The sequence below is a fragment of the Haliotis rufescens genome, unplaced genomic scaffold, assembly GCF_023055435.1.
Source record: "Haliotis rufescens isolate VD_foot unplaced genomic scaffold, xgHalRufe1.0.p SCAF_82, whole genome shotgun sequence".
NCBI classification, from domain to species: Eukaryota; Metazoa; Mollusca; class Gastropoda; order Lepetellida; family Haliotidae; genus Haliotis; species Haliotis rufescens.
In genome coordinates this window covers 950053-968082 of record NW_025964375.1, presented here as the reverse complement: position 1 = coordinate 968082, position 18030 = coordinate 950053, and the positions used below count along the sequence as shown (strand labels likewise).

Genomic DNA, 18030 nt, shown 5'->3' with positions numbered 1-18030 from the left:
TTCTCAGATCTTTGTTTAGCTGAAGCGAGAATTAAAATCTGATTTTAATAAGATTGGCTGACAGTTAGCATATCAAGAATTGGTCAATGTCATTTGGCAAATGATGTCCTAATAGGCACCTAATCCTGTTATCTCAACTCACAACAGTTTCATTGTTTGAACAGATTGTAAGTTAAACTCCAGCGACTAAATAATTACAGCAAGAATAGTCGCAATATTACCCTTGCCAGGGGGATAATATACATGGAAAACTAGAGCCAACTTATGTGGACAAACGTGTGGACTGCTTACGATGGACCAAAAGACTGAACATACAAAATTGACTTACTTTGTCCAGTGTCCAAGATACTGGTCAGAGCAGTAGACAAGACTGGGCAACAGTGACGAGAACAGCAGCAGCAGCATGGTGGGAAAGAACTGCACCAACAAGGGACTCTGGAATAAAGACAACAGTTAATGATGGGTCCATGTCCCTTAGGTGGATAAAGGGATCTGTTGAAATATATGCCATTTAAAATATATGCAAAGAACGTTACTATTACATTACAAATAATGTTACATGCAAAGAAGTTGATGTAGCTAGTTTTTGATGATGAAAATAGTGTAAATGGGTCATTGTTCGTTGCGGGATGCTTTAATATCCAGAACATTCATGATCTCTAAAAATTTGCTATGTTTAAATAATAATCTACATTAATGATTTAAAAAAGTAACATTGAATTTCCAATTTCAAAATGCTAAAATCACACTATAAAATCAGCTGAAAAATTCAGTTAATGATACAGAATACATACATGTAGATCTTCAAATGCTTTCTGGTAGTTGAACTGATCCATGACATTGACAAGGATAGCTGGCGTGGTGAGGAAGAAGAGCAAGAAGAGTAGGATGGTGTTGATGAGGATAGCTCGCAGCCACCACTGCCACGGGGCAATAGACAGGTTCTCCCTGAAATATTCATACATCAACTTATATTAAGGTGTTGTAATCCATATTCCTGGTAGATCATAAGTAGATCATGTTGAATTTATGTTATGATTGATGATGTAATCATTATGTTATCTTATTGCTCAAGATGAAGATTGAATTGTTTTTGTATATAAAATTTCATACTGGTTAAATTTTAAAGCTGGATATTTTTTGCAACAAATTGTCAACTTTGTCACAATGGCTTAAAATCAGCATCTCTACTAGCCTAGGTCTTGTAGAATTTTCAAAATGTCAGAGGGATATAAGACATGAATGGCCACTAACCCTGCTTGATCAATTGCTCTTATTTTCTTTAAACATCAAACCTTGATATTAGTGGTCATCTTCATAGGGAGGTGCATTTCAAGTTATGATTTACTTTTAAATTTGTTTCTAAAATACTTAAAAAAATTTAAGAATTGGTTTTCAGGCAATGGCACTTGAAAACATAGTGCGGGCGGGGGTGTAGGCGGGTGGTGGTTTTTGTTGTTGTTCAAACTAGTATGTATCCAAATAAACAGTTGTGTAACCAAATAAACAGTTGTGTACAATCAACCTGGGAAAGGGCCTCCCTACATTCCTTGATGAGTAAAATACTGGAATACAGTATTTGACTCTGTTGGACTTGGAATATTTAAGGATTTTTTTGCTTTTTTAAAAATGGAAACAAAAACAAAACATGCAGCGAACTTAATGATGATGCGGACAGTGCCTGAGAACCAAGACTATTAGTATTTTAAGCCTAAATCTCACCAGTAAATATTTTCCGGCGCAGGAGCAAATTTGACCTGCCAGTCATGAACATTGAGTTCCCAGTACACACTGGATGTTTGGGGGTTATGTGACCCCTTGCAGTTGGCACGGAAGTCAGCGCGGATTCTGCAATACACACAACATGCATCAGCCTTCAGGAACAGTACCAACCACCAATAAACCCATTGTTCACAGAACATAATATTCACAACAATATATGTCCCTTTCCATTTGATCATTTTCCCTCATGACATTGACACAAACATAAGTGATAGCAACCTCAATTTGTATGCACTGGTTTTAAAACTATTTTTGCAAGAAGAAAGTTAATCAACAGTTTTCAAGAACTTGGTTTAACATGCTTTTAAAAAGAACTGTTTTCAGAACTGTTTTCATTTTTCTCTCACGACATTGACAAAAACATCATAAGTGATAACAACCTCAATGTATATGCACTGGTTTCAAAACTATTTTTGTAAGAAAAAAGTTTAATCAACAATTTTCAATAACTTGGTAAAACATGCTCTTTCAAAGAACTGTTTTTAATGCTTATGACTGCTGTTGAGTTGGTTGTCTGGCACATTATACTCACTTCTCTGCCATGTGATCCTGCTGGAAGGAGATGAAGGCTATCCCGAGAGGTATCTGGTAGGCTAGAGCCTTCTCCGAGTCACACTTGTCTGTGAGTCTCAGCTCCTCATCAGTGTAGTAGTCAATGGCATCAACCTGGAGTGGCCACAACAGAATGACCATGGAACTGGGGCTGACTAAATACTCATGTTACAGTCACACCGATGGAGGTACAGTACATTTAATCATGTTCATTATACTCGTAAAACAATGGGCAAAGCCAAATCAATAAATTACAAATGTTTCCGTGGCATTTGATTGGCTACCCAACCTACTTTCTTTAGCATTTATGTCTCCATAAACCAAAAGGAAATGGGCCATGCCTACAAATGGACTACTGTTTTCTGATTGGTTGTGTAGCATGGGTGGGCCTTGTGTTGCATTAATAAGCTGAACGATATCCCTGATTATGTATTGTCTATATTTTTTTCAGTGTAAATGACTAAATAAGCAGTCTGAAGGTACTATTGTCCACATATTTATGAGAAGTGACTTCAATATATTTTAACGGTTAACTGAAATATATTTTTCAGCTGCACATATGATATAAAACATAGTTATGGATGTATTAATTCACTGATGAAGCATTTAGAGGTTCAGGTACTATAGTACAGACTAACCTACATATGGTTATGCATCACTGCAAAATCAGTGTTCAGTGGTGCTGAACCCTACCTGTTTACAACAGCAGCACAGCACTCCACACATGTGAGGCCTCATTAACGGGCGTGTACTTGTCTTCTTCAACTCCGCTTCCGAGAAGACCTTTGCCTCTGCTGCAAGTTGCCTGTGAATGATGTCAACCACAGTATTAGACACCCAGATATCAGCTGTAGTATCTGTTGATATGTCAAAGACCCGGGTTTGATTCCAGACATGGGTACAATGTGTGAAGCCCATTTCTGGTGTCCCCCGCCGTGATATTGCTGGATTATTGCTAAAAGCGGCGTAAAATCAAACTCACTCACTCACTGATATGTCATAATGCTGATGAGGTTAATTGTGATTAGTTATGCACTGGAAGAAGTTTAATGCACTGAGAGAAGTATAATGCAATGATCTCATACTTGATTACCAAAGATAAGCAATTTAGGTTTAGGTACAAAAAAATAAAAACTTGAAATATTTTAATACAATCTTCAGATTTGTTTTAACACGTAGTCTGCCAGATAGATGCCTTAAATGGGACACAATATGTCCTGAGGTAAATTGGTGTTAGCATCACTGCTTTGAAATAATCTGTCAAATTCTGATCAACAGCCTGGAAGTGTAAGGAGCCTCACTTTGACTTGTCCATGGTGATGAGGGAAGAGATGTTGTAGGCAAACGACACATCAACCACAGCCACTTCGGGATACGCATCTCTGGAACACACCGGCAGGGAGAGAGGGAGGTATCACTACACTGACTAGCAGACGTGTTGGTCTAGCCAATGCATACCAACATGAAAACTAACTGATAGGTAACTACAGTTACAAATAGTTGATCAGAGACATAACTTTCATCTGACTTTTAGCATATAGTTTCAGTTTTTGTGGGCTCAGCCTTTCAGCAATAGACACAGTAGTGACATTGTGATTGCTTTCATTCTCCAAATGGAGATGAAACCTATTGGATTTAGGGGTCTGAAATATGCCCATTTAATTTTCACATTTTACTACATATATATACATACAACTCATAATATTGTACTGTAACTAAGCAAATCTGAAACATTTACTGATAGTTTTCAAAACTCTAAAACAAATCCAATGCAAACAATCCCATGTAGTGTCAGGCATAAGCACCTTTAAAAACATACTTTCATGAATAAAATTAATGTAAACTTAGAAACTAAGTTGGTCTTCAACTCTCCAAATGCTACCTCCACATTTAAATAACTTAATTTGTTTACATTTATCAATACTTATACAGGGTCTCTTGCTGACCAATCACATCTGACCAAGGAGCTGACAAAGGGAGATAACTCTGTATGGCCTATTCTAACACTTTCAAGATATATGAAAGAAGAATGCCAGATTGTCTCCTCTGATGTGGCGTCCTACCTGAAATGCTGCTTCATGATATTTGCGAAGCATTTGTTGGTGGGGATGTTGGAAATCATCAGTGTACGGGACACCTGTGGAAGATACGCCATACTTTATTATTTTGAAACAAGCATCATACATCTTACATTTATCCAATATGTGATATCAACATGTTGAAAATAGTGCATCAGCCACACAGCATTTATATGACAAAATAATCGTCCATCTATCGCTTCAGTTTGTATAAACATTTGAAATGGAAGAAGTACTGCTATACAATCTCGCCATCTATTATAGACATTTCAAATTTTATTTTGCTCAATTTTCTAATTTTGAATGTCAAAATATTTTTTACCGAGAAGTCTGGAGAAGTCACCAGTTTGAAACTAGTTCTGTAAAGCTCAAGTAAGCTGCTTTCAGATTGGCTAATATCTACTTCTTATTACTTATTCACTTCATTGGTTGGTCAAAGTTCGCAAAGGTCATTCTGACGTTCGGGATATCCTCAGATCTTTGTTTAGCAATAGTGAGAAAATAAGAAATGACATTTGTAAATCTGATCTTGCACTTGAAGTGTTACAATTCTGTGTAAGGTCTATGTTGACAAGGGTTAGAATAGGTCCCTTGTAAGCTAGTACTTGTAAGGAGTAGAAGACTGGATTGGATTGGGTGGTGAGGCTCTACGGCATGGCTTACTGTGTGTGCACATGTCATTGTCTGCATGGTCCAAATTAGATTATTTACAGGCAGCTGATTTACAGTTGGAATAATGAGGACTGCTGAATAAACAACATTCACTCACCAACCCATTCCCAGCATATAAAGCTTATGAAAGAACTGACAATTTTGTTTGTGGTTACTCACTTGTTCATCCTCATCAAACTCCAGGTTGACAGAGAAGTGTCTGAGCATGAAGACAACCAGCAGCAGGTAGATGACAGCCAGCAGGGCATGTACCCACAGTAGGGGCGAGCTGAAGGGCAAGGTCAATACAGGTAACACTAATATTAAGGAGCAGGTGCACCCACAGTAGGGGCGAGCTGAAGGGCAAGGTTAATACAGGTGACACTAATATTGAGGAGCAGGTGCACCCACAGTAGGGGCGAGCTGAAGGGCAAGGTCAATACAGGTGACACTAATATTGAGGAGCAGGTGCACCCACAGTAGGGGCAAGCTGAAGGGCAAGGTCAATACAGGTGACACTAATATTGAGGAGCAGGTGCACCCACAGTAGGGGCAAGCTGAAGGGCAAGGTCAATACAGGTGACACTAATATTGAGGAGCAGGTGCACCCACAGTAGGGGCAAGCTGAAGGGCAAGGTCAATACAGGTTACACTAATATTGAGGAGCAGGTGCACCCACAGTAGGGGCAAGCTGAAGGGCAAGGTCAATACAGGTGACACTAATATTGAGGAGCAGGTGCACCCACAGTAGGGGCAAGCTGAAGGGCAAGGTCAATACAGGTGACACTAATATTGAGGAGCAGGTGCACCCACAGTAGGGGCAAGCTGAAGGGCAAGGTCAATACAGGTGACACTAATACTGAGGAGCAGGTGCACCCACAGTAGGGGTGAGCTGAAGGGTGAGCTGAAGGGCAAGGTCAATACAGGCGACACTAAAATTAGCAATCCTATCAAATTACAAACATGAACACGAGACATTCTGTGCAAAATTAAAGATAAGAAAGATTTGGTAGCGAATTGTATTTGTAGTATGAGAATGGAAATGTGAAGATCAAAAACAATTATTCTGCAAGATAGGTATCTCTGGTATCAAGAGGACAATTCTGCAAATAAGTTCATGAATACCACAAGTCTTGGCATCTCTTGACCTCTGGCCACTGACAACCAGCATCATCAATGTTTCTGCTCCTAGCCCCCATTATTCCCCTGTAGACCACCCCAAGAGGACGGTAGGCAAAAACTTGTACTTATATCGGCGCATAGACATTAATCTATCTGGTCTGATGCGGTGTCTAGAGTCCTCCACAAGACTCTCAGACTGCACACAAGATGGCAGAAATCAATATCACGATGCAAACTCCCGTCCCTAAATTGACCCTGTTAGGTAATTGATGACCCTGTTAATTACTGTTGATGCTATCTTGGCTAGAAACACCTTTAACAGCCCATCTTCCAAAGCAGAGCCAACACTGGTGGGAGCAAACAGCATGATAGCATTTCTAGACTAAGAATGAAAATATGGACACCAGTATTGCCTGCTGTCACCACCTGCACTTACAAAAGACACTAACCTGCCCTGACTTAACAAACTATTGTTTATAATTATTCAGCTAAATAAACAAAGCAAATGTTCAGACACCTATATTATATTGCTTGCAATACTCTTCTACTTCTGGACCATCCATACAACACATCAGAACTAACCTCTAGACCCAAATACAACATATATGAATAAACTGTTAAACTCTCATGACAACATGACAGAATATTCCTCTAGACCTCAAGACAACACATCAGAATATCCCTCTAAACCCCTGTACAGCATATCAGAATATCCCACTAAACCCCAGTACAATGCACCAGAATATCCCTCTAAACCCCAGTACAATGCATCAGAATATCCCTCTAAACCCCAGTACAACACATCAGAATATCTCTCTAAACCCCAGTACAACACATCAGAATATCCCTCTAAACCCCAGTAGAACACTTCAGAATATCCCTCTAAACCCCAGTACAATGCATCAGAATATCTCTCTCAACCCCAGTACAACACTTCAGAATATCCATCTAAACCCCAGTACAACACATCAGAATCCATTCTAAACCCCAGTACAACACATCAGAATATCCATCTAAACCCCAGTACAATGCATCAGAAAATCCCTGTAAACCCCAGTACAACACATCAGAATATCCCTGTAAACCCCAATACAACACATCAGAATATCCCTGTAAACCCCAGTACAACACATCAGAATATCACTCTAAACCCCAGTACAACACTTCAGAATATCCCTGTAAACCCCAATACAACACTTCAGAATATCCCTCTTAACCCCAATACAACACATCAGAATATCCCACTAAACCCCAGTACAACACATCAGAATATCCCACTAAACCCCAGTACAACACATCAGAATATCCCTCTAAACCCCAGTACAACACATCAGAATATGCTTCTACTTACTTAGGCTCTATGTTGCCAATGGTAGTGTGGCCAAAATCAGATGCATTCCCAACTGAAACAGCAAACATGAGCGAATGAATGAGCATTTCTACATCAGCAACACCATAGCTATAACATGCAACCGGAGCTGTGTGCCACGCCGGGGGATGGTGACACACACAGACATCCTCGATCAGCTGCCCTCACTAAGTAAGTGAATGTTGTCTTCAGCCGCAGTCAGCAATATTCCAGCCACATCACGCTGACCTATTAAAATAATCCGGGACAAGCAAAGCAGCGGTTGACAACTGGAATAATGACACCCTCTTTTAGACACCTCTTATACTTTATAGAATATTTTGGACCTTCTTTGCCCTAGAATAGGGTTTGCACATATACAAATAGTGAATTAAAAAATTTAAACTGAGAGGCCTGTTGAATGCAAGAAAGGATGACACAAGGTTATCAAAATTGTAGATTGTACGTCACATATAACTTCCTTTTCTGGTAAGAATACACTCAATGTTCAGGGCTTCAGTGGCTGACTTTCTTCAATCCAATATTAGAATCCCCATCTATAACAGGCTTAAGGTTCTGGGCATGTGAAATGATATGACACCAAAACAATCATGGAAATCAGTGAAGCAGGCCAGCCGGGTCTCCCATATTTATGCCTTGAATCCCCAAACTCAAATGTATTAGAGTCCCTTAGACTCCAGAATAGCTAAACCCAGGGTTAATCTCTAGAATCAGAACAATGTGATCAGGGTCTTATCTTTTTGTCATTTTTGCTTACCCTTTACATCAGTTTATTGCAAATCAAATGCATTCTTGTACACTGACATACTTGGTCAGATATTGTGGTGACACAAAATTTGGTTGATGGGAGAAACAACTTATTTGATGCTTTTCTCTACTCTGATTTTCTTATAAACATGACAGAAGAGACCTTATTTTGACAATTGATTTTAAAAAAAATGACGTGTCAGTCAATCTTGCTGTTACAAACACAGTGGTGATAAGATGCTGAAAGATCCAGGGGTTTGATGTGAAGTTAGACCTAGATGAAGAAAGCTCTGTTATTGCGATAACCTTGCAGTGAAGTGACTGACGGCTGCGGTACTCACTGACGTTGCCCTGGAAGTTGACCGGCAAGACGACCCCGATGGACAACACGCAGATGACGACCAGGTACACCAGCAGGTACCTCTGAAAGGACAGATACTGCACCGCATCCCTCCCACACTTGTGCAGGATGTCAATATCTCTGCAACACACATCAACAACTCACTGCCACAGAATACAAGCTAGGGCTGTAACGATTCACTGATACCTTCGATATCATCGATACTTAGGTGCACATGATATCTGAATTGACAGTATATGAAATCTCGATATGCTGTAAATAGAACAGGAACTAATAGAGTTATCTCCCATAATGGCAGAAGTAGCACAGCGCCACGTCTAAGGATGGCAGAGCACAAGGACATGGTAGCTGAGGAAGCGCAGACTAACTGTTACATTTAATAACCATCCCTTCATTTAAAACTATCTTACTTCTTGTGATTTTCATTGTTTAAGTTTTTGAGATACCGGTAACAATAAACAAATTTATGAAGAAAGGTTTTAGAGCTGTATTTCAGTGATTCATCATTTCTTACTATTTGATGTGGTGTATTGTGATACCTACAGTATCGTCAGTCTGTATTGTGATACAAATCATATCGCATGATACCAAGTGGTACTCAGCTCTTTTACAAACATAAACTGAAAAGGGAGGGATTCCACCAACATTTACTGAAACACTTTACAAGTGTACTGATTGTCCTGAAAACTGCTCAACAAACATGTGATGTAGAAATTCATATATTCAAGGACTGCTGAACCCAAATCACTGTAGCTTAGTAAAGGAGGTAAAGATATTTCCATGATATTATGTAATTTGCACAATGTCAGAGTTTGTGTAGGGTTCAGCAAATTCAGCATCAGACTTCAGCGGAATGCAATCTCATTAAAATCAGATCTTAGTTCTCGCTGCCGCTAAACAAAGATCTGAGGACTTCCCATTACGGGTCACGTCAGACCGACCTTTCGCAAATTCTGACCGACCAATGGAATTACTGACAGGAAGTCGACATTAGCCAATCAGAAGGCAGCTTTCTCGTGCCTTATCCCACTAATTTCAAATAGGCGACTACGCTTCGAAACATATTTTGACAATTCTCGCTTAAAAATTTGAAACCTGAACAAAAGAGCATTCTCGAATGGCTAATATATGGTCTAGATTGTATAGATTTAGTCGTTAAGCCCGTAACTATCGTTTGGAATACCCGGTTTTAAAGTTTTCGAGCCTGCATGATTAGAAATCACATTCTGACTGTCACTTTCATGATCTGGTAAGCTACGCTCTGATTGGTCGGATGAAAGGTCGTTCTGATGTGACCCCTAATGGGATGTCCTCAGATCTTTGTTTAGCTGTAGCAAGAACTAAGATCTGATAGTAATGAGATTGAGCGGAATGTTAGGCACAAATTGTAGCTATGTATTCTAGACCGGTGGATGTTGAATAGTAAAAGTGGAACAGTACATCACTACCGTTTTAGCAACTTACTATAACCATGACAACAGCCTGATTTGTTTTGTTCTCACAAATCTGTGGTTAAGTATTTCCTAAAGCATACAGAATCATGCAAAATGTTTATGATCACATTCATTTTGCTACAGCCAACATTCAATATTGTACTGGGTCTACATTGGGGGTCAACTCAACATATTCGGTTACCCTCCTACTACCTCAATGGACTAGTCCCTACCAAAATACTAACTACTGCCAATAGTCAGCATGATATCACTGTAATGGTTAATAGAAACTAGGTATACAATTCGATATCAACAACATTGACAAGTATCACCCTGCTGCCAGATTGTATCATCTTTGTTTGTTTGTTGTTTAACACCTCACTCAGCAATATTCCAGCTATATGGCGGCGGTCTGTAAATAATCAAGTCTGGACCAGACAATCCAATGATTGACATTCTGAGCATTGATCCACACAATTGGGATATGATGTCATGCGTCAACCAAGTCAGCGAGTCTGACCACCCGATCCCGTTAGTTGCCTCTTACAACAATCATAGTTGCCTTTTACAGCAAGAATGGGTTGCTGAGGACCTATTCTATCCCAGATCTTCACGGGTCTTGTGTTATGTGATATGATAGTCACATGAACTAATGAAACTAGTAAAACAAGATCCAATATGGTTTCTCCCATTGCTGGCCGAGACAACCTTTTGGACTGAGGAGGGCTGAGTGTATCTATGTGTATATGTTTATAAAACAAAATACCAAGGGGAGTAACCATACCATTACCAAACTGAAAGGGAGATGGATGAAACTACAAAAAATACTGACTTGACCCTGAAGAATGCAGGAATCCATGAGAACAGCCCCTTGTCCTGAGAGTGGATCGTTGTGTCCAGTGACTCCTGTGAACCAATCAGTGACCGCTGGTCATGCTCTCCATAAAACAGGGACGTCCATCTACAAATACACCATGCCCTCTGTCAATGATTTTAAGTGTGACTCACGTATGTTTCCACAGCAGACAAAGAACAAGATCGAGTCTCCCATGGAACATGTGTGTCTGGCTATCACTCACTGCAGTACCAGTTACCCCTCTTTCAAAAACTGACAACTGTGTCAAAGGTGACATTAAAGATTGAAGTTTCAGTAACATAAAATATAAAACATTCAGAACAAATGATAATGTTGAAGACAAATCATCAACTGAAGGACCGATTACACTGATGTTGAAATGTTTAGTCACATCACCGTTTGTTGTTTCAACCGGGTGAACGATTGAGAGAACTATCATGACTATACTTATGTATTTAAAAAAGAAACAACATTTCCTTCTACAATGTGTTACTTTGCAGAAATTCTGTGCGACTTGTATATTAAAATGAGTTACATGTCGATATATACATGATATATATATACTACTCAAAAGAAGTTAAGGAAAACCTGTTTCTTTCATATTAGTATAGTTAATTTGTCATGCCATGATAGATGATATGGGCGGCCATTCGGTCAAAAAATACAAAGTTGAAAAAAAGGACAAAAGTACGCAATTAAGGTCAAATATTACGAATAAAAAACTAAATATTACTTCTAAAGGTCAAAATACAAAACAAACAGACGAGAGTTAAACATACAAAGTTGAAATAAATGTCAAAAGTACGCAATATTAATAGTCAAATGTTACGAAAAGACGTCATAAGAAAATAAAGTACAATGTGTACGAAAGAATGTCAGTGAGCACGAAAGGACGTTTTCAATAAAGAACGTCAGTAAGCACGAAAGGATGTAGACAATAAAGAAAGCCAGATGGCGCTGCAATTTGTAAAACATTCTGAGTTTAATCGCATTGTTCCGCCGTGTATATATGATAACTGCATGCCGAGGTGCACAATGTATTACGTCATTCCTCATGCACTCACCGTCTGGCGTCACACATATATATATACATGTATTTATAATGTATAATGAATACATTGTGTATAAACATGTTGTGTTTAAGCTTTGTCACCGCTAAAGGGCCTTTTCACAAATACAGTATACTGTGTAATCCAACATCTGCCTAACAGTAGTACCTGTATTTTGTATAAAACCTTCAAAAAACACTCACTTCATGCTAATCTAGGATTCATCTACAATGATCCAATAACTGTTCATGCTTGGTGCAACACTAGGGTGCTATCATGCCGAGTTTTATTTTTAACAGCTTTTCGGAAACTGTGTGCGAACAAAATGCTGCCTAATATCTGAACAACAAATATATATCAAATGGATTTGTATGCATATGTATAACTTACACATTCGTTAGGAAAAATAGCTCGCCAAAAATAAAGAAAATCGATTTTCATCTACGACGCCAGCGTTCGTTTTAAAACCATATTCATATCGCTTGTTTACATCCACATTTATATTTGTGGCAAAGACAACTTGTAAGTTGATGAAAATGTTTGAAGGTTGTATACAAAATACATGTACTAATGTTAGGCAGATCTTGGATTACACATGTGTATATATGTGTGACGCCAGACGGTGAGTGCATGAGGAATGACGTAATACATTGTGCACCTCGGCATGCAGTTATCATATATACACGGCGGAACAATGCAATTAAACTTGGATGTTTTACAAATTGCAGCGTCATCTAGCGTTCTTTATTGCCAACGTCCTTTCGTGCTTACTGACGTTCTTTATTGAAAACGTCCTTTCGTGCTCACTGACGTTCTTTCGTACACATTGTTCTTTATTTTCTTATGACGTCTTTTCGTAACATTTGACTATTAATATTGCGTACTTTTGACATTTGTTTCAACTTTGTATGTTTAACCCTCGTCTGTTTGTTTTGTATTTTGACCTTTAGTAGTAACATTTAGTTTTTTATTCGTAATATTTGATCTTAATTGCGTACTTTTGTCCTTTTTTCAACTTTGTATTTTTTGACCGAATGGCCGCCCATAAGATGAACTGTAGTAATATGAAATAATCGGGTGTTCCTTAACTTCTTTTGAGTAGTATACTTCATTTAGTATATGTATCCATGGCAACCTGCATGCTGAGCTGGGAGTAATGTAGTTAGATCATGTAAACCCTTCTGACGCATGCTTGGACTAGCACTATGGGGAAACAGTTCATAGAGACATTCTCCAACCCTCAGGGAGTCACTCACAGAAAGTGATGGCAGAGCTCATATGCGGATCCAGGTTGGCGAGGGGTGCTCACACACCTTGTTTGTAACAGGGTTTGTTTGTTTGTTTGTCATTTAACACCGCACTCAGCAATATACCAGCTACATGACGGCGGTCTGATAATAATCGAGTCTGGACCAGACAATCTAGTGATTGACATCATGAGCATCGATCCATGCAATTGGGATATGATGACATGCATCAATCAAGTCAGCGAGCCTGACCACCCGATCCCGTTAGTCGCCACTTACGACAAGCATACCTGTTCTACCCTGGATCTTCATAGAGTACCGGTACATTTTGAAGTTTCATAGGTAATCAGTGTCACCTTTAAACTATTACACACTATATGTTGCTCATTTGGCGACATTTCAACAAAACTAACATGACTAGCAAACACAAAGTGATTTTGATGTGCACACCTCCTTTAGATAAACCTGTATCCGCACTTGGAGCTCTACCATTGTCAGTGTAAAAGTAGGCTCGTTATGAAGACAGATTTGACTTATAGATTTCAACGATGATTTTTTCGATGTGAAGTTTCAGTACAGATTGTAGTACCTAAATCCAGCCTTTTTCGGTAGAGATGCTAGTACCTACAACAAGGACGTTTCGGTACAGATTCTAGCACTTGTATGGCAAAGCTACTTGCATCTGCACTGAAATGCCACATTGAAGAATAAAGAGGTTGAAATCCATGTGAACTCTGTCTTCATTGCTACGTCAGCTTCTATAATGCAGTTAAAGATATGGTAGTTATGGTTGTCTCAATGCCATAATATTATGCAGCTGGGGAGTGGGTTGTGTTCCACAAAGCTCAACAGAATAATTACTTCAATCAAAAAGAGTAATATTAGTTTTTGGCCTGTTTTCACAGGGAATCCTAAAGCTATGTTTGTTCTAAGTCTATGATGAAGTATTACAATGCCTTTAGTATTATAATAACCTATTGGAAGTGGGTCCCGAGTCACATTGAACAACAATCTTAGTACTAAGATTATCATAACTCACATACTTTAACATTAATTTACAAAAGGCACAGCGCTAAGATGGTGGTGTGGAACCGGCCTCGTGTTTAACATACATGTTTACACAGATTTCTATCAAAGGTCACTTTTGAAATAGAGTTTTGTATGAGGATGATAAGAAGCAAATCTTATGTAATCCAAGAATTATTGTTTGGTTATCTCCCAATTGTAGGATAACTTATGTATCTGCCTCACATCATCAATTGTTTTTTAATGTAAATCTGACAAATCTGACACTTGACAGATCGCTTATGAATTGATTCAATCCATCAATTCAATCTTAAACTTTAAAACCAAGAAGTTCTATAATACGCAATATGTATTTGTTTAGTTACAAATCTCAACAGTTATTTCTCATGTAGTTATTTCTTTAGTTCTGATGCAAGGATAAATCCGATTTTGGTTTAGTACTCTGGTTAATTCCAATTCCTGGAATTGTCAGTTAAAGAGTTACTATCCAAACATTGTGATGGTGACAAGGTCAATACTGGAGACCAGACTTGGATGCCTATATGGAACAATAATATTTCTCTTATGTCTTTTTGTGTATTTTAACAAGAACATTCCTTGACGTGACTTTGTTAGTGGAAGACGGTTACCACAGCAACAACAACTTCAACACAAACTGTCCTGCATCAGTTTGGTTCAGTCACAGAATCAGGTCTGAGCATTATTTACTAATCAATCGTAGCGACAACATCCAAACACTCACTGACGGGTCTCCTTTACATTCAATTTGAATAAATCTTCACAGATGCAATCAAATTGTGTTATTTTTAATCCTGTTTGTGCAAACATGCAGATCGAGATAATGAAACTGGTTCCTGGGCACGGAATGGTTTCTACATAAATCTTGTGCCAGTCTAATGCCGGTCACAGGGTATTCAGCCTCTCGTCTCATGTACGGTGGAACCCTGTCAGTGCAGACAATAAGGGTTACAGCAAAATCTTTTAAATTTAAAATTATTATTTTTTAAAAGTTTTAGGTGAGGTGAAATTGGGGTTAACGTCGCGTCCAAGATTATTGCACTTATATAGCGACGTGCATGTACGTGTATGTGTGTGTGTGGCTGCTTGTACTAGTCCGGACTGATGACGATTTATAGTGCTAGCTCACTGAGATACCATGCCGCAGTTTAACATGAATGCCCCACTCAGACACAGTATACTGACTCCGAGCCGACCAGCCCCTTAATGCCGAGTGCCAGACAGGGTAACAACAAGTACCATCTTTTAAACGTCTTTTGGTATGACGCGGCCAGGGATCGAACCCCGGACCTTCCGCTCTCCGGGCGGACGCTCTACCACTAGACCACGGATGCGTTTTTTTTAAAGTTATAGATTTATTAACAGGTTCCAGTCGTAATTGTGAGGGGCCCTATCACAGTTACCTTAGTGGTATCACCATCTGGAGTCTAGGTTAACCTTTGTTTGTTGGTTATCACTCAACAATATTCCAGCTATATGACAGAGGTCTGTACATAACAGTCTGGACTAGACAATCTACTGACTGACGTCATGAGCATCAATCCATACATGGGATACAATGACCTAGAATCATCCAAGTCACTGAGTCTGACCAACCACTCCATTTAGCCGCCTCCTACAACAAACATAGGTTGCTGGGGACCTGTGTCCTTACCTGGAATCTCCAGGAGTCTATGTTAAAGTATGAAGACTGCTTTGTGGCATTGGCCCAAAATTACATGTGCCAATCTAGACTAGTACTAGATCCCCACTAACAAGATTTTATGCAGAGACTATCTCAGATATGCATAGCGTTAGGGCATTCACTGGTAGCTACAAGATAGAAGAAATATTGGTAATTCAGGACGTAAGGCCATGAAAAGGATGGCTCGAAAGTAGCATTTGTTGATTTATATCATCCAAGAACTTGACAAAACTAAATCTTTAAAATGCCCAGTTATGCCAAATACCACATTCATGCAAAAATACATATATTCTGGAAAGACAATTAAATTCATATATCTCTGAATGTTACTGAACATACTTACCTAATTATCAAACACCACTTGGTTTAAAAATCACTTACCATAAAACCACAATTTTAAAATAATTTTCAAAGATTTATTAACAATTTCTGATTTCTTTTGTTGTGTAGCGGAAAAGAATTTTATCAACATAACAAAGAGGAGTTATTTGTGTTTAAATCAAAGTTGGTTAAACTGGCTCATAGTTGATCTTCAAACACGAGCCATCATCAACCATTTCATCACACTCCATAACAACTAGTACTAATATCTGATCATTGAATATGAATACAATTAAGATTCAGTGAAAGAAAAGATAGGAAATTTTATTGCATTTTTATCACTATGATAAATATAGCATAAGACAACTGAGGTTTCAAATTAAAATACGAACACCTTGGACACAAAGACATTCGGAACAGAAAATATACAGGAACACAAGGGTTGGGGGACAGTCATTAATCACACATATATACATCGCAGAAACACACACTGATATATTAACACACCAGTGCAACCTACCCCTTAAACCAGTGTAGTTAAATGTCAAATCAGCGGAACCTAGGCCTTATTACAAGGCGAAATACAGAAGCTATCCCATGTTTGCATGGGCATATTTTTGAAAGCATGATTATTATGTAACCTAAATAATAACTGTCTATATATACACTGAGGCCCAGTATCCTGGATACTGTTTTCCGACGGAGTGTTTGTTGAGTTTTGATGAACTTGAGAACACAATCCTGGACTCAGGCTTGCCTCCTGTTACCATGGTTACTGTTACTTATATAAATGTGCAGCTGACTGCGTATCCCTCCACCGAGGTTTATTAAGAAGTAAGAAAACTCATTTGTCTCGCTGTAGAAAAATATGCAAAGTCAGCATGTCACTGTCATCCTATGAAAGCAATCAAGCATGGCACCAGGAAGTTAGTTTTGTTCATTGCCACTGCGTAAACTGCCCTGATTGGCAGACTTGTCACTCATGCTTCTAAAAAACAAAATTAGTTTCCTGGCAATTACTTTTGAAAATTAGAACAGCAGGCGGGCCGGTTTTTTTTGTCTTTTCGTTTGGAAAATTGCTTCTAAAAGTGAGGAATTTTCAGGTTTTGTGTAAAAGAGGAAAAATAATTATTTCAGCATTGGGTGTTTACTGTGACAGGAGAATATCAGTAAATAGTTAACTCACTTTCCTCCAAATTCAGATTAATAGATATTGTAATACATATCTGTATTAACCTGTTGTTTTATTAGGGCAAAATTTTACTGGATCACAGGGCATTGTAACATTCTGAATCTCTTTAAGCAGTCTCCCCAGCAGTTATACATTTAAGATCACTCATACAGGTCTAGAACATTACAAGCCCCATGCACTGCAGTATCAAGACATTCATGGTGACGAACAAACAAAATAACTGGGCCCCATTCCACGAAGAGATCTTAGCACCACGACTGTCGCAGGTAGGTCAGTTACGACCATATTAGTGTTCAGATTATCATTAATCTATGTCAGAGTATGGGAGTTACGATCTTAGCGGTAAGATCACATTGTGGATCTTAGTGCTGAGCTACGACGATCGAATCTCCCATATTCTAACACAGACTTACAACAGTCGTAAAGCTAAGATCGTTTTGTGCACATTGGCCCAAGACACACCTTCACAAAGTGATTGTAGAGCTACAACCACATAAGTTTATGGGTACCGTATTTGATGTAATAGGCACCCAGTGCGCTCT

The 18030-nt window shown here is 38.8% G+C and overlaps 1 protein-coding gene across 5 annotated transcripts in view; it reads right to left on the bottom strand.

Annotated features, from left to right (window-relative positions):
- The window catches only part of LOC124144228 (calcium permeable stress-gated cation channel 1-like), an 88481-nt gene that overhangs the window by 12070 nt on the left and 58381 nt on the right, over positions 1-18030 (bottom strand). For all 5 annotated transcript variants that reach the window (XM_048390098.1, XM_048390096.1, XM_048390099.1 and 2 more), the window contains 11 exons: positions 10928-11056; positions 8643-8782; positions 7537-7588; positions 5244-5352; positions 4398-4471; positions 3636-3716; positions 3028-3139; positions 2315-2448; positions 1723-1848; positions 795-948; positions 329-435 (listed from right to left, as the gene is read on the bottom strand). In XM_048390098.1, the coding sequence (XP_048246055.1) occupies positions 329-435; positions 795-948; positions 1723-1848; positions 2315-2448; positions 3028-3139; positions 3636-3716; positions 4398-4471; positions 5244-5352; positions 7537-7588; positions 8643-8782; positions 10928-11056 (1218 nt within the window). The remainder of the gene's footprint in view (positions 1-328; positions 436-794; positions 949-1722; positions 1849-2314; positions 2449-3027; positions 3140-3635; positions 3717-4397; positions 4472-5243; positions 5353-7536; positions 7589-8642; positions 8783-10927; positions 11057-18030) is intronic.